The 26,155-nt window shown below is 49.8% G+C and overlaps 1 protein-coding gene across 3 annotated transcripts in view; it reads right to left on the bottom strand.

Moving 5' to 3' along the window:
- CDK14 (cyclin dependent kinase 14) overlaps positions 1–26,155 on the bottom strand; it is a 399,726-nt gene that overhangs the window by 127,565 nt on the left and 246,006 nt on the right. For all 3 annotated transcript variants that reach the window (XM_075827675.1, XM_075827674.1, XM_075827676.1), the window contains one exon: positions 3,243–3,291. In XM_075827675.1, the coding sequence (XP_075683790.1) occupies positions 3,243–3,291 (49 nt within the window). The remainder of the gene's footprint in view (positions 1–3,242; positions 3,292–26,155) is intronic.

Here is a 26,155-nt window from a genome sequence, read left to right as displayed (position 1 = left end):
AGCGCGCTCGTTCCCGGCCTTAATGGGCCAGTGCACGCACCAACTAAATGTTCCCTAACCTTTCCCCTTACTTCCTGGACTATATAAAGGGCTCTGCCCTTCCACTCTTTGCCTGAGCATTGTTGTTTCCCATGTTAGTCTTGCAAATGGTCCCTTAGTTGTTACTCTGCTCCCAGTGTTCACATATCTTACTACCTGTATCCTGTAACGGAGCTTGCTCCTGAGCTGCATCTAGTGTTGGCGCCGTGTTGTCACCTGCCACGTCTGGTGGCATCACCTGTGCCACGTGTCTGCTACTCTGAGCATCTGCCGGAACATCCTCCCGGGTACTCTTACCCCAGAGACTGTTATTGACTGTGTTTTGGCCAGCTGCTACTCCGCTACGGCGGAGCGGCCTAGCGTGTCCACATGCCACCATATTACACTGACTTTATTCTCTTCCTGATTCATCATTCATTTTCCGCTGCAAAAATCGTAACAACTGCTATTTGTTGTGGGTTTTACCTGCCTATTGAATTCAATGGGGAAAATCTGCAACAAAAAAGCAGCAATTACGCAAATACAATTCGCATACTGCAGATTAAAGGAACCGCACCGCAGGTCAATTTCTGAGTGTTTTTTCCGCTTATCATCATTTACGCAGCGTGTGGATGAGCTTTGTTCAAAGCTCATCCACTCTGCTGCTACTGTATTGTGCTGCGGATTTTCCGCAACAAAATCCGTTCTGGAAAATCCACAGTATTTATGATACGTATGAACCCGGTCTTACTCTGGGAAGAGGCCGAATTTTCACTGCAAGGTTATGTTCACACGTGTCAAATTTGCCTTTGGAAAATACACTTTGCATTTCAGCAAAAATTTGACGCTGAAACTGTAATTCAACAGAGTTAATCCACAGCTTTTCAGTGTGGAATCTGCACCAATAATGAACATGCTGCAGTTTTTTAAAAACCGTATTGTGTTCATTATTCCGTGCAAAATAAAAAGACTACAAAAACTCCATCCACTTGCCTTAGATGTGGATTGCAAGTGGATTTAATGAGGGTTTAGGGGAGGAATCTGCACCCAAATCCTCATCAAATCCTCAACGCGAGGATTCAGAGCATTTAACCACTGAACCATTCCATGTCCGATAATGAATTATTTTTGCATATTGGGAATAAGAGTAATGGGAAGAGGGAAACAGATGGTTATTGTCTTCAAAAACACCCAGGAACGAGCCAATAGACTTCTGCAGAAAACATTTCATCGACCCTTTAATGGCGTCCTCAAGTATGCACTTTAAATAGAGGAGTCGTGAGAATTAGATCTTATGCCTCACACTGACAATGACATATTATTTGTAGCTGTGCCGCGTCGTCCAACGTTAAATCTGCGATAACCAGCTGGAGAAAGCTTTGAAACCAAGTGGAATCCATCTATCGCTGTACTCACAGCTAGATCCACAACACAGTTGTCAATAACCGGTAATGAGGACAAAATCCGTTAAGGAGAACACAGTGGGGGAAAGGATTCTGCAATTCTGGATATGTTACATCTGTATTTTGCTCCTGTTTGAAGAACATGAGAATTGAATCCTGTTGCCTAAACTCAAAGTCATTATGATGTGACTGCGATGCGGCTGCTGCTATTCCGGCACTCGCTTCAACAGTCAGTCGCATCAATTACCGGTCATTTTACATTCTGTTACCAGGAGTGACTAATCTTACTATGGGGCTTCAAGGAGAAGCATTGTCTTCGACATCATTGAATGATATAATTAAGAACAAGTCAACAAGTGATAAGTGAGAGGTGCCCAGGGAGATGCTCTTATAAATTGCTCCAGACAACTTTGCGGGGGGAGATCATCCTGTTACAATGTTATATCTGTCAGATAATAATTCTGTCATCTGAACTTCATAAACTAACATTTGTTCTGATGACAAAAAACAAACAAGTCGCAGTGAGACTGTGCAGCTATGTAAGAATACATTGTGAAGTATTGAGGCAATTAAAGGGCCAGTAACCCCATATTTTTGCATTTTCTTATGTAATTTGTCATGAGTACACATAAAGAGGACCAGTCAGCTATCCTGACATGTCTGTGGCAGTCACTGTTATAGCGGCACTGTAGCAATCATTTTTATGGCGGCACCGTGCCAGTCACCGACATGGCGGCACCGTGCCAGTCACCGTCATGGCGGCACCGTGCCAGTCACCGTCATGGCGGCACCGTGCCAGTCACCGTCATGGCAGCACCGTGCCAGTCACAGTCATGGCAGCACCGTGCCAGTCACCGTCATGGCAGCACCGTGCCAGTCACAGTCATGGCAGCACCGTGCCAGTCACAGTCATGGCAGCACCGTGCCAGTCACAGTCATGGCAGCACCGTGCCAGTCACTGTCATGGCAGCACCGTGCCAGTCACTGTCATGGCAGCACCGTGCCAGTCACTGTTATGATGGATTGTATCAGTCACTATTATGGCGGCACTGTGGCAGTCACTAGTAGTAGAAGTATATTTCCTGCACCCCTTGGTATCCTCCATGCTTCGCTTAGTATGACCTTCTAACTTGTCGCAGAATACATAGAAAAAAACAAAAATATGTGACAGCCAAAAGAGGGAAATGTCTTATAAACCAAGGCAGAGAGGAGGGGGGTAAGCCCACCCATGCCCCCTAAGAACTCCCTGTAGGAGGGGACCCTATGGTCCTATAGGCCAGCCCGCTAAAGGAAAAACGTGGGGTAAATAAGCCATGCCCTAGCCTTACTAAAGCCATATTAACCCCTTCCATGCTCCACAGTCATAAGCCCAGCGGCTAACACGCCTGAGGGCCTGAAAAAAAAAAGTATTTATTTTATCTGTTATTTTAGGTCATAAAAAGGCTGTGGCATTACTGACAGTAATGTGGCAGTCCCCATATTGAGGACTGTGGCAAATTTATCAGCTCTAGTAACAATTACTAGACACGCTGAGAATCACAGCAAAATCACTATTACAATCTGCATGTGTTTTAGGTGGCGCAACTCTCTGCTACAGGACAACTGGCACAAGCCCTTATGATACATGAGGCTCACTTTTATTAACTTTAGAGATCTGACAATTTCTGACAATAATAATTGGTATAAATATTAAGAATGAACACTGTAGATCATACAAGGCAAAAACATTAGTTTAAACAAGGGACTTAATTTATGAGTAAAGACAAAAATTGTTGCATTTGCCCGCATTGTGTCCTTAGAAGATTCTAGAATGAGACTTACTTGTTCCAAGCTTGTCGAAGATTCTTAGGGCCGTACTGTGTAAACCGGTCTGTAAAACACAAACAGGTCATGATAAAATGCATCACAAATCTCAGACTCATCATTTTTAGCTTCACTTGACATCAAAAATAGAATAATTTTAGAAATATACACATTTGTAATTTATTATCTAGAAAATTTGACTTTTGGTTTTGCCTCCAGGAATGTACAGATTCCGGACCATCGAGCGGAATCAACGTGGGATTATAGCAATCTTTTTGAAGAACCCTAATATTTTTAACCTGAGTTTTTCCTACCAATTTTAAAGTTTGGTATCAAGGCAAAGATGCCCGAATAGCAGAAGTGGGTAACTGGGTATTGATAGGACCCATGTGATCCGGCAAAAGCTAGTAGGGGGAGGTCCAGACAATACAGCCAAACTTCCGTTATAGGGGGTGCTCCCGACCACACTGCAATACTGCGGTTATAGAAGGAGGAGCACCAAACTACACAGCTAGACTGCTATTATAGGCGGCACTCCAGATTACACAGCAAGACTGCTGTTATAGAGGGAGGTCCAGACTACACATCCAGATTGCTGTAATAGGGGGAGGTCCAGACTACACATCTAGACTGCTGTTATAGATAGAGGTCCCTACTACACATCCAGATTGCTGTAATAGGGGGAGGTCCAGACTATACATCCAGACTGCGGTTATAGGGGGAGGTCCAGACTACATATCCGGACTGCTGTACTAGGGGGAGGTCCAGACTACACATCCAGTCTGCTGTTATAAGGGGGAGGTCCAGACTACACAGCTGTACATCCACAAGATGGACAGACATTAAAAAGTATTTAAAGTATATTAGAAATGTGTATATTTTAAGCCTAACCAGATAAGTTAGATCTGACTTTTAAGGTGACATTACTCAAGAAGTCTAAAATACAGCTGAAAATCTGTACACACCACATGAAAATAAATGACTGATTCCCATATTAACTTTCATCTGGTAAACTTTGCAGCTTTACCATTAGCTGCTTTTACAATGTCAGGACATCAGTTTAAAATTGCCCAATTAATTTACACCTCCAGGTGCAGCACAAGTTAAACAGCGGGAGATGAAGCCTCGGCAGATAACAGAGACATTAACCATAATAACCGGTGTTTTCCCTTCATTCACTAATGCACAAGGTTTGTAAACATTCAATTATGAGAAGAAATGTCTCACTTTTTAATAGGACATAAATCTGTTCCCGTGTGTTCTACAAGGACATGTCGATTTCACCAACCAAATGAAAATGCAGACGGCACCCTATTTTTATTGAATTTTTGTGTTCGGTTATTATTAACCTCTTAAGGACGCAGCTATTTTTTTAGTTTTTCGTTGCCACACTTTGGAAGCCATAACTTTTTAGCGGGATGATTTTCAGTTTTTATTGCCACCATTTTCCAGTGCATACAACTCCTTGATTTGCTTGTATTTATTATTTGGAATTTTGGATTCTTCCATTGTTATTGTGTATTTTTTTTACGCTGTCCACGGTGAGGTATAAATAATGTATTAACTTTGTATTATGGGAAAACGGTTGTTTGTTTTTTTTACTTTGGGCATTTTTCGGTTTCAAAATTTTTTTTTAATGTTGTAACATCATCTGATCACTAATATGCATAGTCCTGCATTGTAATGCATTATACCGGTCAGTGTTACACTGACGAGCAGTCAACTATAAAAACATATAGCTATGTATATGGCCTTTGTTAGTTTGATTGCCATGGAAATCCATTGGCACCCTATGGTTGCATCATTGGGGAGCTAATGGGGTGACCAAGGAAGCCCCCTCCATCTGTAAAACCACTTAGATGCTGTGGTCATTATTGACCATGGCATCTAAGGGGCTACATAGCCAAGATCGGAGTTATCTCCGATCTTGGTCATTACAGCAGGATGTCTGCTGTATATTACATCCTGTCCGCGCAGAAAATGTATAGTGCGCTGCGGGAATAGGTTAAAGAACCTCTACATATAAACAGGTGCAAACTGCCTAAATGTATAAATACAACTGAATGGTCATCATCAATCACAATTTGATTGTCGGTAAGTATGCCAATAACCCTAAGCAAGTCCTCTTGGCCAATCCGATGCTGCATAATGTCCAACTTTGTGGTTACTTCTACCTGCACAGACTTCTGATAGAGTCTGCTTAGGCCAGAGGTAAATGTTATTGAGTCTTCTCATCACATCTGATTACCCAAATGGGACTGGGTCAGGGTCACGGGTGCTTGACCGTCCCCCGATAGGAGAAACATTTTACTATAAAAAATATCACTAGTAATTTTTTATTTAGAAGTCTTAATCTATTCAAACAAACCACCAGGTCTTCTAGTACAAGCGTTTTCGCTGCAAAATCTGTGTTAGGACTTATTCACACGAACGTGTCACACGGACCTATATAATTCAATGTGGCCGTTCACACGGCCGTTGTTTCAACGGACCGTGTGAAGGGTCCGTGAGAAAATAGGACATGTCCTATTTTTTCACGTTTCACTCCATAAGACTCTAGTCTATGGGGGATGCGTGATATCGCGTCCCGCAGCACAGAGCACGGCTGCTCCCCAGATGTGAAAAACTGCTGTTTTACACGTCCGAGATAAGCAACGCCCGTGTGAATCTAGACTTATGTTGTGGATTTTGCTGCGGATTTGAACCCGCAGTGAACATCCAAAACAGAATGAGAATGTTCCAGATGGTCTTAAAGAAGGTTTCCAAGATTCTGCATTGTTTGCCATAGTCATGTGATTTCACTATGGCTGTCACATGACTACATTCAAATCAAAATAGAAAACCGACGGTCGGACTGGACCAAAATGCAAAAGTACATTATAATGGGGCAATATAGAAGTAAAAAAAAAATAAAATCCTACAGTTTGACAAATTTCATAAACCTCCTTTAACTGCAAGAGAAAGGTAAATTAGTTGCTGTACTGCGGACTGGACCGCCCCTTACATGGCGGGATTGGTGGGTGGTCCAGAAGACAAAGCCAAGCTGCTCAAAATCGAATAAAAGTATATTATAAATGCATTTATTTTTAGGTTTACTACCAATTATGAAACTCTGTTTTCAATGTGAGGTTGCACTTTAAGTAGGACCCCCTATAACCTGAAATCTCTTAGAGGCACACCACCACTCTCATCCAAACTTGAAGCTCCTGGGCCCCAATGCAAAATCTTTTAGAGGCCCCCCACCCAGGGGCGTAACTAGGAAAGACTGGGCCCCATAGCAAACTTTGGACTGGGCCCCCCCCCTCCCCTGGGTGTCACACAACCCCCCCTTGTAGATAGTGCCTTTTTTACAGCCCCCTCTGTAGATAACGCCATACATCCCCCTTTGTAGATATCTACAAAGGGGGCTGTATGGCGCTATCTACAAAGGGGGCAGTATGGCGCTATCTACAGGGGGGCTATATGGCGCTATCTACAGGGGGGCTGTATGGCGCTATCTACAGGAGGGCTGTATGGCGCTATCTACAGGAGGGCTGTATGGCGCTATCTACAGGGGGCTGTATGGCGTTATCTACAGGGGGTTGTATGGCGCTATCTACAGAGGGGGCTGTATGGCGCTATCTACAGGGGGGGCTGTATGGCGCCATCTACAGAGGGGGCTGTATGGCGCTATCTGCAGAGGGGGCTGTATGGCGCTATCTACAGAGGGGGCTGTATGGCGCCATCTACAGAGGGGGCTGTATGGCGCTATCTACAGAGGGGGCTGTATGGCGCTATCTACAGGGGGGCTGTATGGCGCTATCTACAGGGGGGCTGTATGGCGTTATCTACAGGGGGGCTGTATGGCGCTATCCACAGGGGGATGTATGGCGTTATCTACAGGGGGGCTGTATGGCGTTATCTACAGGGGGGCTGTATGGGACTCCATACAGCCCCCCCTGTAGGGAACGCCATACAGCCCCCCCGTAGGGAACGCCATACAGCTCCCCCCTGTAGGGAACGCCTTACAACCCCCCCCCCTGTAGGGAATGCCATACAGCCCCCCTTGTACGGAACACCATACAGTCCCCCCTGTAGGGAACGCTATACAGCCCCCCCTGTAGGGAACGCTATACAGCCCCCCCTGTAGGGAACGCCATACAGCCCCTCCCCTGTAGGGAACGCCATACAGCCACCCACCCTGTAGGGAACGCTATACAGCCCCCCACCCTGTAAGGAACGCTATACAGCCCCCCCATGTAGGGAACGCCATACAGCGTCCCCAACCCCCCAAAAAAATGCGACCTACAGTGTGAAAAGACAAAAAAGACATGTATCCCCTATCCACAGGATAGGGGATACATGTGTGATCGCTGGCAGCGATAAGGAGAACGGGGGACTGAAAGTCCCCCAAGTTCTCCATGACTAACCTCTGACTTCCGGCGTCTGCGCAGCTCAATAAAAATGAAAGGAGCGCTGGTCACGCATGCGCACAAGTGCGACCGGCGCTCCATTCATTTCTACGGAGCTGCCGACACAGACACCGGAATCCGAGGTTTGTGATGAAGAACATTGGGGGACTTTCAGTCCCCCGTTCTCCCTATCAATGCCAGCGATCACACATGTATCCCCTATCCTGTGGATAGGGGATACATGTCTTTTGTTTAATGGCAGAGCGGGCAGATACCTCCCTGCTCCGCGGTAGTGTTCAGTGGCGTCGCGCTGTAGCAGCCATTGCAGCTGCTAGCGGAGCCTCCGGCCATGGTGGGGGCCCGTGCCGGCGAGGCGACACGGGCCCCCTCATGCCGCGGGCCCCGTAGCAGCCGCTACGGCTGCTATAGCGGTAGTTACGCCACTGCCCCCACCTATCATGTGCCATTTATAATACTAAGGTCTTCAGATGTCTGAGGCATTAGGGCCCAGGTGCGACTGCTAACTCTGTTCCCCCAGAACTAAAGCCCCTGGAATGAAAGTCGGACCCCTCTAAAGCTAACTGAACTCTTAGGCTGGCCAAACATTCTTGTTCGGCCGGCAGGATTTCCTCCTATTCCCCTATACACATGCCGAGCCGTAAATGTACTCCGGGAGAAAGCTGGTGCCAGGCTACTATGGCAGCGGCTTATCTAGTAAACAAAAGGATCGGGCCTGTTGAAATTCAACAAGCATGATTCTTCTCTACCCCAACATCTGCCATCGGGGGAGAATCGGGACACTGCCATACACATTCGATAGTCAGCCAGTCCTGCCGAAAACGGCGTGTCCGGCCGACATGCATCGAAAGCATATGTCCTGTTTAACAGTCTAAAAGCCCCTAAGGCCCTTTGCACTCACGGATGCCCTGGCCCTTGCCTTTCATGCAACATCTCCATATACATTGATGCTTGACGAAGGCCACAACCAACTCCCCATGATATAATTGGACTCTTCCTGGACTCTTACCCCAAATCCTCCCTTTTTCCACTTCCTATTCCCTAAATACCCAACCCTAATTTGGTTAACTTATACTTTATTTCAGCTTTATAAAATTAAATGTATATATACATACATACATACACACAGGCACAAATATATATATATATATATCTCTATTACTAATAACTTTCATTATTATTTGCACTAAGCTGTGCTATGACTGTCATCTACAAACCACAAAGACACTTGAATACATGTCGTCTCATGTGGATTTCGGAATGGCTAGCATAACATGCCCTCCGTTAGCTGGATGCTGCACATCATTCCCCTGTTGTGTTTTTATTAGTGTATTAACATAATTACAGACAGATAGTCACATTGCTTATAATTGATGCTCTGCTCAGCATGACAATAACCGAAAAGTCAGAGCTCGCTCTCTGCAGGCAGCTGCCTGAGGCCAGTCAACTCCAGGCCCACTGGCGTAGCTATAGGGGTCGCAGCGGTCGCAATTGCGACCGGGCCCCGAAGCCAGGGGGGCCCACGGCCCCCCGCACCACATCAATAAAAAGTTACTATAGTAACTCGGGCCGCGGGCCCCTGTTACTATAGTAACATACTTTACTTACCTTCCTGGTTCCGGATCGCAGCGGAGGTCCTGACGTCAAGCGCTGTGCGCAGCGCATGACGTCACAGCGCTATGCCGCCGCGCACAGCATCGAGACTACAGAACTCCCGCCGCGGCCGAAGAGGAAGGTAAGGTTAGCCCTGACTGGCGGGGTCTGACTCCCGGGACCCGCCAATCAGCTGTTTTGAAGGGGCCGCAGCACTCGTACGAGAGCTTCTCCCCTTCATTCCTGTCACTTCATTCCGGTCACACTGTGAATCGGTGTCGGCGATTCACAGTGTGAGCGAGTAGTGAAATGAAGGGGAAGCAGCTCTCGTACGAGTGCTGCGGCCCCTTCAAAACAGCTGATTTGCGGGTCCCGGGCGACACATCAGCTATTGATGGCCTATCCTGTGGATAGGCCATCAATGTTTAGGGACTGCACAACCCCTAAGCCTACGATGTATCAGGCTTAGGGGGCCCATGAGACAGGATCACAGATTGTGTGATCCTGTCTGCTGGGCCCTGTATCTAAGCCAATCACATGGTAGGCTTAGATACATGGCCCATGCGTGATCCTGTCTGCTGGGCCCTGTATCTAAGCCTACCACACTGTAGGTTTAGATACAGGGCCCCAGCACACACTAATCTTATACTGTATAAGATTACTGTCTGCTGGACCCTGTATCTAAGCCTACCTTGTGGTAGGCTTAGATATAGGGTCCCACAGACAGTATCACACATGGGCCCTGTATCTAAGCCTTAGGGTATGTGCACAGACACTAATTACGTCCGTAATTGACGGACGTATTTCGGCCGCAAGTACCAGACCGAACACACTGCAGGGAGCCGGGCTCCTATCATTATAGTTATGTACGATGCTAGGAGTCCCTGGCTCGCTGCAGGACAACTGTCCCATACTGTAAACATGTTTTCAGTACGGGACAGTTGTCCGGCAGCGAGGCAGGGACTCCTAGCGTCGTACATAAGTATGATGCTAGGAGCCCGGCTCCCTGCAGTGTGTTTGGTCCAGTACTTGCGGCCGAAATACGTCCGTCAATTACGGAGGTAATTAGTGTGTGTGCACATACCCTAACACATGTGTTACTAATCATTTTTTGTGTGTTTTCTTACAGGTTCGGTCGTTGGACTACGGCGGATTCCAGGACTACTTCGATGACAGCTTTTTTTTTTTATTAATAAAATGGTTAATGAGGGCTGTGTGGTTTTTTATTTTTATTTCAATAAAATATTTTTTCTATGTCTTTGTGTTTTTTTTTAAACTATATTACTACCGCCTTAGTAATGGCCGCCGGCTGATTGACAACATCCATTGCTAAGGCGGGGCTTAGTGTTAGCAGGTACAGAGGCTAACACTAACCCCCATTATTACCCCGTTACCCACCACCACCAGGGGTGCTGGGAAGAGCCGGGTACCATCCAGTACTTGACCATCTGTAGTGATGGTTGGCCACTGGGGTGGCCGCAGGCTGGTATTATAAGGAGGGGAAAGGTCAAAAACAGTGGCCCTTCATCCTGGTAATGCTGCCTGCTGCTGCTTTATTGTATCTGGCTGGTTATAAAAATGGGGGGGACCCCACGTCATTTAAAAAAAAAAAAAAAATAATTGGAAAGAACGATGTCGGGTCCCCCCCAATTTTCATAACCAGCCAGATACAACACAGCAGCAGTAGGCAGCATTACCAGGGTGGGAAGGGCCACTGTTTTTGGCCTTCCCCAGCCTAATACTACCAGCCTGCGGCCACCCCGGTGCCTGCCCGTCACTACAGATGGTCGGGTACTGGTTTGTACCCGGCTCTTCCCAGTACCCCTGGTGGCGGTGGGTACCGGGGTGATAATGGGGTTTAGTGTTGGCCTCTGCACCGGCTAACATTAAGCCTCACCTTAGTAATGGAGGTTGTCAATCAGCCAGCGGCCATTACTAAGGCGGTAGTAATAAAGTTTAAAAAGATACAAGCACATAGAAAAAATATTTTATTGAAATAAAAAAACACAACCCTCATTAACCATTTTATTGAGAATAAAAAAAACGCCGTCATTGAAGTCCTCAAATCCGAAGTCCAACAACCGAACCTGTAAAAAAAACACAAACACAAAAATAATCAGTAACACATAAAGAAGCAAAATTATTATTCTTACCTATCCTGGGTCCAGCGCTGGAGACGCAATGTCAGCGAGCTGGGCCCTGTATCTAATCCTATCATGTGTGATACAGTCTGCTGAGCTGTGTATCTAATCCAATCATGTATGATACTGTCTGCTGGGCCCTATATCTAATCCGATCATGTGTGATACTGTCTGCTGAGCCACTGTATCTAATCCTATCATGTGTGATACTGTCTGCTGAGCCACTGTATCTAATCCTATCATGTGTGGTACTGTCTGCTGAGCCACTGTATCTAATCCTATCATGTGTGATACTGTCTGCTGAGCCACTGTATCTAATCCTATCATGTGTGGTACTGTCTGCTGAGCCACTGTATCTAATCCTATCATGTGTGGTACTGTCTGCTGAGCCACTGTATCTAATCCTATCATGTGTGATACTGTCTGCTGGGCCACTGTATCTAATCCTATCATGTGTGATACTGTCTGCTGAGCTGTGTATCTAATCCTATCATGTGTGATACTGCCTTCTGAGCCACTGTATCTAATCCTATCATGTGTGATACTGTCTGCTCAGCCACTGTATCTAATCCTATCCATAGTTTATAGGGTCGTAGTGCTATAGATATGCTATGCTGTCTCATATACACACTTTTTTTTGGGGCGGACACATATGTATTGGGGCTATTTCCCGGACATTTTAAGCCCTGAGGGTATGTTCACACGGCAGCGTCCGTTACGGCTGAAATTACTGTGCTGTTTTCAGGAGAAAACAGCACCGTAATTTTTGGCATGTGGAGGCGTCTTTTGCTGCGTCCATTACGGAAGTAACTGAAGCTGGTTTTCCATGGAGTCCATGGAAAACGGCTCCATTTACGTCTGAAGAAGTGACAGGCACTTTTTTACGCGCCGCCTTTTGACAGCGATGCGTAAATAAAAATGACCGTCGGCACAGAACATCGTGAGGGTATGTGCACACACACTAATTACGTCCGTAATTGACGGACGTATTTCGGCCGCAAGTTCCGGACCGAACTCAGTGCAGGGAGCCGGGCTCCTAGCATCATAGTTATGTACGATGCTAGGAGTCCCTGCCTCGCTGCAGGACAACTGTCACGTACTGTAATCATGTTTTCAGTACGGGACAGTAGTTCCACGGAGAGGCAGGGACTCCTAGCATCGTACATAAGTATGATGGTAGGAGCCCGGCTCCCTGCACTGTGTTCGGTCCGGGACTTGCGGCCGAAATACGTCCGTCAATTACGGACGTAAATAGTGTGTGTGCACATACCCTAAGACCCATTCAAATGAATGGGCAGATGTTTGCCGACGCTTTTGAGCCGCATTTTCGGACGTAATTCAATGCTAAAACGCCCTAATTACGTCCGTAAATAGTGTGTGTGAACCCAGCCTTAGTGACGCCCCCGGCTGCTAGTGCTGCATTGTTGGGTCACTTAGGAGACCCAGCGATGCAGCTGAAAGTGGACCGTCGGCCATGAGAAGTTTGCGGGGGGGGGGGGGGGGGCCCAGTAAGAATTCTTGCATCGGGGCCCATGAGCCTCTAGCTACGCCCCTGTCCAGGCCCCATTCTGAACACCAAAACATAATCTGGTCCCAGACTGAACAACAGGCTCAGCAACAAGTTCAGCTATGTGTTCTGCTGCCCTAGAGATGGCATTAAAAGACAAAAACACCATAGAGCTTGACTGAGCAGAACATCTGGCAATATTAATCATTGCATGTTCGTCAATGTTTCCTTAATTCAAAGAGGATCAGTTACTAGGTCATATAAATTGTACTGGTTATGCGTCCCGAATAGCTATTTTCTTTTCTGGACCCCCCCCCCCTCCCATTGTAGAGATATGGCCAACCATTGTGTTGACTCCCTATATGCGAATTTTGATGTAGTTAGCCAATGGGGCGTAAACTATCCTTTAGCTGCCTAGTGCTGATTTGTCAGCATCAGAGGCAGGGCAGCTAGCTCCACCTCTGGAGAATAAGGGTAATTCACACCCCCTTGGCTAACTACAGCAAATTAATATATAGGGAGCCAACAAATCAGTGGGTCAAATCTCTGGGATGAAGGGTCCAGGAAGGAAAAAAAAACAAAAACTGTGCTGGGTTCAGGGAGACTGCGCTATTCAGGTCAGTTCAACTTATATGACCTAGTAAAAGGTCCTCTTTAAAGACGTTCTCTGCCTAATTGTATTCCTCTAAATCAGAAATCTAATTAAAGGGGTTGTTAAACAAAGAAAACCCCTTTTTGCTGCCTATTGGAGGGTCCTGCTCCAAACCTCCTCCTCGAAGATTCCTCCACTGTCCCAGCCAATGATACAAAGCAGGAAATTAGGAGGCGCGGGGTAGATGTGAAAAAAAGTTGTACACAGAGTGACCTCACATTTGGCGGTTTCTGATAGTCCCAATCTGTTTTATGGCGAGTGGCTTAAAAAGCGGAGCCAACTCTTGGGCCAGGACTGGAGGCTTGGGGCCCCTTGATCTCAGTAAAGGTGGGTTTTACAAATTGTTAACTTGTTTGAAATAATATTTTAAACTATTAATTTTATTTGTTATCATGGACTAACATAATTTTCAATCACAAATGGCAGCCATTACAGGCCTACAGTGGTTGTCTCTCAAATTTTTGTAGACCCTGAATGACGTATAAATCTGCATTTTTATATCTAACAACCCCCCCCCCCCCCCCCGAATCCAATTACATCTCCTATTGCTGTGGCTCTGGCACACGCTTCATAATCCAACACGATCAGGCTGAATAAGCCCCGCCCAGATAGGAGAATACATGAAATTGCAGGCGGACATGTGAAAAACAAAAACTTTAAATAGTAAGAACAACAAATGCTTTAAAATAAAACGTGCACATGCCATCAGTAAGTACCACTGCATCCACTGCTGCAACCTATGGGGCCTCCTGGAGTAGCACTTTAAGTCACCTTATAATAAGGGATTGAACGTACTCTAATTTAAAGGGAATGTAGAGTATGAGATCAGAAAAACTTGGCTGCTTTCTTCCAGAAACAGCGCCACTCCTGTTCATAGGCTGGGTCTGGTATTACAGTTCAGTCCCATTCAATTGAATAAGACTGAATTGTAGCATCAGACGCAGCCCATGAACAGCATTAGTGCGGTTTCTGGAGGAAAGCAGCCATGTTGTTATTTCATAGAACTCCTTTACGTGTTTTAAAAGCGATAAAAATGGCAAATATCAATGTCAAAAAACAAAAAACTGCTGAAATGTTGCATCCTGTGGCAATTTATAGCAGAGACCTCTGCATAAAATGATGTTTAGTAACTCCTCTACCTTTCCTGCCAATGTTAATATAAATTAATAATATGCCCACCATTGGCGTGATCTTTTAGATACTAATGCAGATGGAGCAGTGACTAACTAGGGAACATCTAGTCTGATTCTATATGAGGAATTTCCTATATGAGCTCACACATGACTAAATTATATCTTTCCCAAACATCATTATCTGCTAATAAATAGGCTATATCTGACAGCCGTGTGTCAAGGACAGGTTCAAAAAGAAGAGAATTTCAGCTGAAATCACAAGTGAGCTTATTAGCGGATTGCTGAAGGAGCTGTTGGTCTGCTGTGAGAATTGAAAAAATAAGTGCTTGCATTTTAAGTAACACTGAATAAGAGATTTTTTTTTCTTTCATCAGCCATAAGCCTCATGAGTTGCTGTTCCTATGCAGCGTATTTCAATGGCTCTTGCCGGCAAAGGAAGGTGGGTGATGAGAGACACCTGTCGAAAGGCTGGGTATTGCAGTCATTTTACTCTACGGTCATTGTGGGTCTTCTGCTCGAGAAACTAGTGAAGCTCTTTACCCCCAAGTGTTAAAGGGTTACTAAACGTTCAACAAACTTCTGACATGTCAGAAGTTTTGATCGGTGGGGGTCCAAGCACTGGGACCCCCACCGGTTGCTAAAACGAAGCGGCAGAAATGCTCGTGTGAGCTCTGAGCTGCTTAGTTTCTGATCGGCTTTTCTCGGAAGCCGATCAGAGCGGTGTACGGACTCAATAGAAAGTCTATGGGCCCGTACACCGCTACATCGGCTTTCCGAAAAAAGCCGAACAGAAGTGAAGCGGCTCAGCACTTACATGAGCACTTCTGCCGCTTTGTTTTAGCGATTGGTGGGGATTTCAGTGCTCGGACCCACACCGATAAAAACTTATGACATGTCAGAAGTTTGCTGAAGGTTTAGTTACCCTTTAAGCAAAATTCAGCAATATGTAACGGACTCTCGAAGGAGTGTTGCGACCCAGCCGGTAAACCGCTGGCCCAGCCGGTATTTACACTGGGAGGCCAGTGCTAGTAAAAAGTGCAGGTATTTTTGAATAATAAGAGAGCGCGTGTGCATTCAAATTACTTCCTAATTTGCAAGGTCCAGCAACGTCAGGACTAGGTCAAGTGTGAAATTGGTGCTCACGGAAGCTTGCAGCGGGCAAGTAGACAGCCAGACACATTCACATTCAGCAGCTGAATTTGCACACATTACTGGCCTCTGAAGCCCCGAGATTCAAGAGCGAACGACCGAAGAGAGAGGAGACTACTGACTGATACTATAACAAAGTCAAAACAGATCGCCGCACCATTCAAGTTCCTCCTCGTTGCGGGGAGTGCAGTGTGGAGGATCTGGCAGTTCGTGGCCCCGTTCTCACAATTGGTTGGGTTCCAGTGGTGGGAATCCCAGTGACCAGTAAATAATCACCTATACTTTTGATAGGTGATCATTTATGAATTTGGGAATATCCCTTTATGTTGCAAATCACATTCAAGTAGCACCCCAAAATTATGCCCACTTTTCACCCTTGCTAGGGTGTATTTAAACGTGCCAGTTTTGGCATGAGGGAAGTGTCGAACGTTAAAAGGGTTTTCCCATAGTCAATATTTATCACCTACCCACAGGATTTGAACGGTATGGGTCTGACTGCTCAGACCCCAACTGATCATGAAATGGGCTTACCTTGCCCCATAGGAATGGAGCGGTAGTTCGCAGGCTCGGCAGCCACAAAGAAATGAATGGAACAGAAGTCGAGCATGCGCTCCATTAAGCCGGATGCATGCCACACGTCATCCATAGGCCCCCATGTTAAAAAATCTTACTGTACGGTATACATTTTTTTTGCGGTTGGTCACTGCATAGTAGAGCACATCAAGCTACGCTTTCCTGTACAGTATAAAAGTTACGCTTTCCTGTACAGTATAAAAGAAAAACAAAGATATACCAGCGTATACCTGCCCAGTGCATGCCAATAGGTAACTCCTTACCATGTGTCGGGTCTATAGGGATCTATGGATACATTCACTGTATGCACCAGTAGCATCTCCCAGCACATAAACTGAACGTGCCTACCGAACGTGGTGTGAATAGAGCCTTAGCCACATCCTTTTTGTGGACACTTTTGAGAACTCTTGAGGTAGGCATAAAAAGACCCAATACTTCACAGCTGAGAGTTTGTTACACTTGAATTCAGTCTAAACAATCCTCTAATCAGAAGCACAAATCTCTCCTTCAAGTGATTGGGGCTGAGCTGCAGAACCAGGCACGGCCATATGTACGGATGTACCATTGTGTCTGGAACAGCGATGGGCAACCTGACCTCCAGCAAGTGCCACGGCGCCTTCATTCTGCTGATTGGTGGGGCTCCCTGGGATAGGGACACACATTGTCTTATTCTAAGATAGGATTAATGAAAAATGTTAACCCTTGACAGACCTATCAGAACCTACGATGAGTATAGCTTTTTTTTTTTTTTATCTGTTTTCTACCAAAAACAGGTATTTGGTTTTAATATTTCTTTTGGGTAAAGTTACCTTTTACTAGTGCACTCATTGTCATAAAAACTCCCAAAGTGTCTAAGGCAACAAATCGAATATCTAGGGTATTTACTCCACACGTCCCTCTAATCCAGCAGCATATTCCGTTGTGGGAAAATTGCTATTACACTGTTTTCAGTTGTTTATATTTTAGTATGAGTTCTAATGTGTGGTCTGCCCAGATGCAAGTTGGCATTTTTGTTGGCAAAGCCTGTAACACATAGAACAAAGAGACGGTCTGTCTTCCTCTATTCTGTGCCAACAGCGGTTGAGAAACCTCGTCCACGTTTGCGGTCACGTGAGGTTCACTCTCATCATAAGGAGCTGCTGACATTCACTAGAGGACCAGTAAAGATTCCCAGACGCTATTAAAGATTACTCTGGAGTCAGACAGAGATTTCGATGTAACTATGCTGGAGCCTCTTACTTTGCATTCATTAAATTTAATTTAGTAATCAGTGAAAGTGAATATATAAGGATATCTGAAGGAAATGTATTGTCATGCCCATAGCCGCGGGTCATCAGGTTCACTCACCTCCTGACGCCCGCAGCCATGGAACTGTGAGCGCTGGTCCCAATCTCCTCCTCAGGAGATGCCAGAGCTCACTTCTGCTTTTCCCGGCTGGGTCCCGTAAGTGCCAGCGCGTGCACCTGAAATTAGTACTAAATTAGCCCACAAGCACCCTGGACTATAAGAAGGGCCCAGCCCCTTCCTGCAGTGCCTGAGCGTTGTCGTAGTACCCAAAATTTGTCTAAGCAAATGGTCTCCTAGTGTTTCCCAGTTCCCGGCGTTCCCCGTTCCTGTACCTGTATCCTGTGCTATCCTGGTTAATTTCCGTGCTGAGCTGAAGTCGTGCTGTGCTGTATACCACGCCTGTCCTGCTACACCAGGCCTGACGTCTGCCTGCTGCCTAGTCCCAGCCGAGCCTGTCTCGCTACTGTCCGAGCTGCCACAGGTACACTATACGAACTATAGACTGTGACCTGCGTCCTGTTGGCCAGCTGCCATACTATCAAGGCTGTACGGCCCAGTGGGTCCACGTACCCAACGTGACATGTATCTAGTACATGATTGTCAAGATGTTCAAAATGGCTTCAAATTTCAATGACTGGAATCCAAATATGGGTCACAGATTGTTAAAGGGGCTCCCTACATAGAGTATGGCATAGTATTTATTCACTCTATAATACAGAATATTTTACAACTTATTCCCAAGCAGTGAACACAGGGAAAGTGCCCACAGGTGCTGCAGATCCAGGTTATATACAGTACATCAGTGGTTGTGCGCTGTACTATTGCAGAACTGGGTCACAGATCAGATTCTAACTAGAGGCAACAAAGGGGTTAACTCAGCATGCCAACCTCTTTTCAGAAGAAAGCCACCCCTAGTGAACAGCTAATATTGGCGGGAGGGTTGTAGCCTGCCATACATTTCTTCCGCAAGGGAAATGTGGTATTACAAATTCAAAATCTCTCGTTCTCTCTCTCTCGCTCGCTCGACCCCTCTCGCTCGCTCGACCCCTCTCTCTCGATCGACCCCTCTCTCTCGCTCGCTCGACCCCTCTCGCTCGACCCCTCTCGCTCGACCCCTCTCGCTCGATCGACCCCTCTCGCTCGATCGACCCCTCTCGCTCGCTCGACCCCTCTCGCTCGCTCGACCCCGCTCGCTCGCTCGACCCCGCTCGCTCGACCCCGCTCGCTCGCTCGACCCCGCTCGCTCGCTCGACCCCTCACGCTCGCTCGCTCGACCCCGCTCGCTCGCTCGACCCCGCTCGCTCGCTCGACCCCTCTCGCTCGCTCGACCCCGCTCGCTCGCTCGCTGACCCCGCTCGCTCGACCCCGCTCGCTCGACCCCTCTCGCTCTCGCTCGACCCCGCTCGCTCGACCCCGCTCGCTCGACCCCGCTCGCTCGACCCCTCTCGCTCTCGCTCGACCCCTCTCGCTCTCGCTCGACCCCGCTCGCTCGACCCCTCTCGCTCGGCCCCGCTCGCTCGACCCCTCTCGCTCTCGCTCGACCCCGCTCGCTCGCTCGCTCGACCCCTCTCGCTCTCGCTCGACCCCGCTCGACCCCTCTCGCTCGACCCCGCTCGACCCCTCTCGCTCTCGCTCGCTCGACCCCTCTCGCTCTCGCTCGCTCGCTCGACCCCTCTCGCTCTCGCTCGCTCGCTCGACCCCTCTCGCTCTCGCTCGCTCGACCCCTCTCGCTCTCGCTCGCTCGCTCGACCCCTCTCGCTCTCGCTCGCTCGCTCGACCCCTCTCGCTCTCGCTCGCTCGCTCGACCCCTCTCGCTCGACCCCGCTCGCTCGACCCCTCTCGCTCTCGCTCGACCCCGCTCGCTCGACCCCTCTCGCTCTCGCTCGACCCCTCTCGCTCGACCCCGCTCGCTCGACCCCTCTCGCTCGGCCCCGCTCGCTCGACCCCTCTCGCTCTCGCTCGACCCCGCTCGCTCGCTCGACCCCTCTCGACCGCTCTCGCTCGCTCGACCCCTCTCGCTCTCGCTCGCTCGACCCCTCTCGCTCTCGCTCGCTCGACCCCTCTCGCTCTCGCTCGCTCGACCCCTCTCGCTCTCGCTCGCTCGACCCCTCTCGCTCTCGCTCGCTCGACCCCTCTCGCTCCACCCCTCTCGCTCGACCCACCCCTCTCGCTCTCTCGCTCGACCCCTCTCGCTCTCTCGCTCGACCCACCCCTCTCGCTCTCTCGCTCGACCCACCCCTCTCGCTCTCTCGCTCGACCCCTCTCGCTCTCTCGCTCGACCCCTCTCGCTCTCTCGCTCGACCCCTCTCGCTCTCTCGCTCGACCCCTCTCGCTCTCTCGCTCGACCCCTCTCGCTCTCTCGCTCGACCCCTCTCGCTCGACCCCTCTCGATCGACCCCTCTCGATCGACCCCTCTCGATCGACCCCTCTCGATCGACCCCTCTCGCTCTCTCTCGCTCTCTCTCGCTCGACCCCGCTCGCTCGACCCCTCTCGCTCGACCCCGCTCGCTCGACCCCTCTCGCTCGCTCGCTCGACCCCTCTCGCTCGCTCGCTCGACCCCTCTCGCTCGACCCCTCTCGCTCGCTCGACCCCTCTCGCTCGCTCGCTCGACCCCTCTCGCTCGCTCGCTCGACCCCTCTCTCTCGCTCGCTCGACCCCTCTCTCTCGCTCTCGCTCGACCCCTCTCTCGCTCTCGCTCGACCCCTCTCGCTCTCTCGCTCGACCCCTCTCGCTCTCTCGCTCGACCCCTCTCGCTCTCTCGCTCGACCCCTCTCGCTCTCTCGCTCGACCCCTCTCGCTCTCTCGCTCGACCCCTCTCGCTCTCTCGCTCGACCCCTCTCGCTCTCTCGCTCGACCCCTCTCGCTCTCGCTCGACCCCTCTCGCTCTCGCTCGACCCCTCTCTCTCTCGCTCTCTCGCTCGACCCCTCTCGCTCTCTCGCTCGACCCCTCTCGCTCTCGCTCGACCCCTCTCGCTCTCGCTCTCTCGCTCGACCCCTCTCTCTCGCTCTCTCGCTCGACCCCGCTCTCTCGCTCGACCCCTCTCTCTCTCGCTCTCTCGCTCGACCCCTCTCTCTCTCGCTCTCTCGATCGACCCCTCTCTCTCTCGATCGACCCCTCTCGCTCTCGATCGACCCCTCTCGCTCTCGATCGACCCCTCTCGCTCTCGATCGACCCCTCTCGCTCTCTCGATCGACCCCTCTCGCTCTCGATCGACCCCTCTCGCTCTCGATCGACCCCTCTCGCTCGATCGACCCCTCTCGCTCGATCGACCCCTCTCGCTCGATCGACCCCTCTCGCTCGATCGACCCCTCTCGCTCGCTCCCTCGCTCGATCCCGCTCCCTCGCTCGCTCCCTCGCTCGATCCCGCTCCCTCCCCCTCTCGCTCCATCCCCCTCTCGCTCCATCCCCCTCTCGCTCCATCCCCCTCTCGCTCCATCCCCCTCTCGCTCCATCCCCCTCTCGCTCCATCCCCCTCTCGCTCCATCCCCCTCTCGCTCCATCCCCCTCTCGCTCCATCCCCCTCTCGCTCCATCCCCCTCTCGCTCCATCCCTCTCTCGCTCCATCCCTCTCTCGCTCCATCCCTCTCTCGCTCGCTCCCTCTCTCGCTCCATCCCTCTCTCGCTCGCTCCCTCTCGCTCGCTCCATCCCTCTCTCGCTCCATCCCTCTCTCGCTCCATCCCTCTCTCGCTCGCTCCCTCTCGCTCGCTCCATCCCTCTCTCGCTCGATCGACCCCTCTCGCTCGCTCGCTCCCTCTCGCTCGCTCGCTCCATCCCTCTCTCGCTCGCTCCATCCCTCTCTCGCTCGATCGACCCCTCTCGCTCGCTCGCTCCCTCTCGCTCGCTCGCTCCATCCCTCTCTCGCTCGATCGACCCCTCTCGCTCGCTCGCTCCCTCTCGCTCGATCCCTCTCGCTCGATCGACCCCTCTCGCTCGCTCGCTCCCTCTCGCTCGCTCGCTCCCTCTCGCTCGCTCGCTCCATCCCTCTCTCGCTCGATCGACCCCTCTCGCTCGCTCGCTCCCTCTCGCTCGCTCGCTCCATCCCTCTCTCGCTCCCTCTCGCTCGCTCGATCGACCCCTCTCTCTCGCTCGATCGACCCCTCTCGCTCGCTCCATCCCTCTCTCGCTCCATCCCTCTCTCGCTCCCTCTCTCTCGCTCGATCGACCCCTCTCGCTCGCTCCATCCCTCTCTCGCTCCCTCTCTCTCGATCGACCCCTCTCGCTCGCTCGCTCCCTCTATCCCTCTCTCGCTCCCTCTATCCCTCTCTCGCTCCCTCTCTCGCTCGATCGACCCCTCTCGCTCGCTCTCTCGCTCGCTCCCTCTCTCGCTCGCTCTCGCTCGCTCTCTCGCTCTCTCGATCGACCCCTCTCTCGATCGACCCCTCTCTCTCGATCGACCCCTCTCTCTCGCTCGATCGACCCCTCTCTCTCGCTCGCTCGACCCCTCTCTCTCGCTCGCTCGACCCCTCTCTCTCGCTCGCTCGACCCCTCTCTCTCGCTCGCTCGACCCCTCTCTCTCGCTCGCTCGACCCCTCTCTCTCGCTCGCTCGACCCCCTTCTCTCTCGCTCGCTCGACCCCCTTCTCTCTCGCTCGCTCGACCCCCTTCTCTCTCTCTCGCCCCCCCTCTCTCGCCCCCCCTCTCTCGCCCCCCCTCTCTCGCCCCCCCTCTCTCGCCCCCCCTCTCTCGCTCGCTCGCCCCCCCTCTCTCTCGCTCGCTCGACCCCCCTCTCTCTCGCTCGATCGACCCCCCTCTCTCTCGCTCGCTCCCTCTCGCTCGCTCCATCCCTCTCTCGCTCCATCCCTCTCTCGCTCGCTCCCTCTCGCTCGCTCCATCCCTCTCTCGCTCGATCGACCCCTCTCGCTCGCTCGCTCCCTCTCGCTCGCTCGCTCCATCCCTCTCTCGCTCGCTCCATCCCTCTCTCGCTCGATCGACCCCTCTCGCTCGCTCGCTCCCTCTCGCTCGCTCGCTCCATCCCTCTCTCGCTCGATCGACCCCTCTCGCTCGCTCGCTCCCTCTCGCTCGATCCCTCTCGCTCGATCGACCCCTCTCGCTCGCTCGCTCCCTCTCGCTCGCTCCCTCTCGCTCGCTCGCTCCATCCCTCTCTCGCTCGATCGACCCCTCTCGCTCGCTCGCTCCCTCTCGCTCGCTCGCTCCATCCCTCTCTCGCTCCCTCTCGCTCGCTCGATCGACCCCTCTCTCTCGCTCGATCGACCCCTCTCGCTCGCTCCATCCCTCTCTCGCTCCATCCCTCTCTCGCTCCCTCTCTCTCGCTCGATCGACCCCTCTCGCTCGCTCCATCCCTCTCTCGCTCCCTCTCTCTCGATCGACCCCTCTCGCTCGCTCGCTCCCTCTATCCCTCTCTCGCTCCCTCTATCCCTCTCTCGCTCCCTCTCTCGCTCGATCGACCCCTCTCGCTCGCTCTCTCGCTCGCTCCCTCTCTCGCTCGCTCTCGCTCGCTCTCTCGCTCTCTCGATCGACCCCTCTCTCGATCGACCCCTCTCTCTCGATCGACCCCTCTCTCTCGCTCGATCGACCCCTCTCTCTCGCTCGATCGACCCCTCTCTCTCGCTCGATCGACCCCTCTCTCTCGCTCGCTCGACCCCTCTCTCTCGCTCGCTCGACCCCTCTCTCTCGCTCGCTCGACCCCTCTCTCTCGCTCGCTCGACCCCTCTCTCTCGCTCGCTCGACCCCCTTCTCTCTCGCTCGCTCGACCCCCTTCTCTCTCGCTCGCTCGACCCCCTTCTCTCTCGCTCGCTCGACCCCCTTCTCTCTCTCTCGCCCCCCCTCTCTCGCCCCCCCTCTCTCGCCCCCCCTCTCTCGCCCCCCCTCTCTCGCTCGCTCGCCCCCCCTCTCTCTCGCTCGCTCGACCCCCCTCTCTCTCGCTCGATCGACCCCCCTCTCTCTCGCTCGATCGACCCCCCTCTCTCGCTCGATCGACCCCTCTCTCTCGCTCGATTGACCCCTCTCTCTCGCTCGATCGACCCCTCTCGCTCGATCGACCCCTCTCTCTCTAGCCCTCTCTCTCGACGGGGCAGGCTCTTCCTAGTGTGATGTTAGGTTCTGTCCTCAACACGCTGAGCCAATCAGATGTCTCCTCTACCACTTTCACAGAATGCAGACTCAGACAAACTGCAGTTGCATCTCCCTCCTCCCTCCCTACTGTTTAATGTGTTAGACTAGACTGAGGAAGTTTCTGAACATTTACAGAGAGCCTGCAGGAGGGGTAGAGGGAACTACAAGCTGCTGGAAGATGAGGAAGATGTCGCTTTTCACTGACATATCACAAAGTTTTATATATTCACATATACTACCGATTAATGCAAAAAAAAAAAAGAAAGAAAACATTATGATAGGTGCGCTTTAACCGGGTTGTCTCATCAGAACAACCCGTCCATATTCTCTATTAGGGCATATGGGTGTCAGAGAGGGGTCCCCCTCCTATATGCCAAAACAGAGAGACGTTTTCTAAGACTGGCTCCCGCTCTGGCAGAACCAGTACGTTCTTGTGTTACATGGATGGCCATTCTTTTGAATGCTATATTGCCGCTGCTTCCCCCAGCAGTAACAGCTGATTCCTGGGATTGAAAAAAAAACCTGACCTGCGGCGATCAGTTGGTTGCTGTACTGGCTTCTACTTGAGACAACCCCTTTAAAAGGTCTCCATTATGCCCCTCTTTGTTCATTTTTTTCTAAAAACAATAGCCACCTAAAAATATATATAACCCCACATGGTCCATCCATCTACAAATCCAAATTAACATATCCAATAATGACGCAGTTGTCTAGACTGAATTACCAGTAGACACTGAAGTTATTACGACCCAACCTAGTGCAACATCAGCACATCTCACGATATCAGTCCAATGTGTGCAGCCAGGGTTTAACTATGTAAAATACTATTTATCACTGAAATCCGCATCAATGGATACCTCACACATTTATATCACGTGGTCTTCAGATTAATGTACACCTGGCATTGCCCATGATGGGCTACAATAGTGGAGACTGTTCTACACGGACACTATTGACGCTGCAGTTTCACTGATGACTAACTGTATATGAATAAAGTCTCTGTCATAGGAGATACTTTTGGCTCTAACAAACTAGATCTGGATTTCTGGGAGGGCTTGTCACTTTTGGATCTACGTTACCCCCTACCCCCAATTCTAATTTAACAGTAGATTAAACGGTAAAGAAAGTGTTTTTGTTATGACCTCCTGTAAAGACTGAAGTGTAACTTTCCCTGCCGAATGCTTAGCTTACTGCTGTGCTTCTTCATAAATTCAACCTCTTACATAATTTAGAAGACGAGGTACAAACCACGACTTGTTTTCCTGGTGGAAGGTCTTTACAGACCTACCAGTATTTAAGACGTCTTGTGGCAAAAATAGTGAATTCAGCTTATTCCTTATTTTTTTATATCCATTCCTTTGGCTTCCTTTTGGCAAGTAGATTTAGAATGCAATTTCCTCTTCTGCTACTTTTTTTCTCATATTGCCCTAGGGAGCTCCGTCAATATACAATGGCCGGCATTTACTAATGTCCTAGCCACAAAACCATCTACTGCCCACCATGCTCTTAGGGTTTGCCTATTCCTTAAAGACTTCTTAACCACCGATGGCTGAACGTTCAGGGCTGCGTTTGCTTGTTGAGAACGGCAATTATATAGAAGTGTGAAACTGCACCAAACAATAATACAGGCCAAGTACGACAACTTAGCAGCCTCCGTATACAGCCGTTTATTTGTTTGTTTGCTCCTTCAACCACAAAAACACTCAATAGAAGTAAATGTGGATCTTTACCGCGTGAGAGCTTGAGGCTACTACACTTTAAAGCATCTTATACAACGCAAATGTTTCAGAATACAAAATACGTTTAACGGAGGCCCAAGGGGGCTTTGAAATTCTAGGGACAGCAAAATCCCCTCTCCTCATTATAGTCATTTTGATACTTTTCTACATGTACTAAATCACACGTTTTTATGTAGGGTGGTTTAGGGGTTAGTGATCGTATTCCTGGTAATATCCCTAGTCATCTTGAGTGTTTTAAAGGGTTAATATCTAAGGTGGACTAGGGTAATGAAAGGGTTAACAGTAACATTTATGGTGCTCTAAGGTGGTTATGGGTTAATAACAAAAATCCTTTGAGGTCTAAGGTAGTTTAAAAGTTAAAGGGGCTGTCAAGAATTGAAAAGGAAAAAAAAAAAGGATCTGCTTTCCCCCAGAAACAGCGCCACACCTGTCTACAGTCTGTGTCTGGTATTGCAACTTATTCCCATTCAAGTAAATACCTGCAATACCAGACACAGCCCATGGACAGATGTTTTAGTCCTGGACAACCCCTTTAAGGTCTAATATCCCTGATAATTTTGGATGATGCACGGGTAATTGGTATTATCTGCAGTGGTCTAAAGCCAACATGGATACATAATTTCATTTGATTAAATTATTTCAAAAGTTCCAACATTCTGTATTTATCATGATTT

This window comes from Rhinoderma darwinii, chromosome 5 (genome assembly GCF_050947455.1).
Source record: "Rhinoderma darwinii isolate aRhiDar2 chromosome 5, aRhiDar2.hap1, whole genome shotgun sequence".
Lineage (NCBI taxonomy): Eukaryota > Metazoa > Chordata > Amphibia > Anura > Rhinodermatidae > Rhinoderma > Rhinoderma darwinii.
Note: the sequence above shows the minus strand (reverse complement) of the source record. Positions and strands in the feature narration are given on the sequence as shown.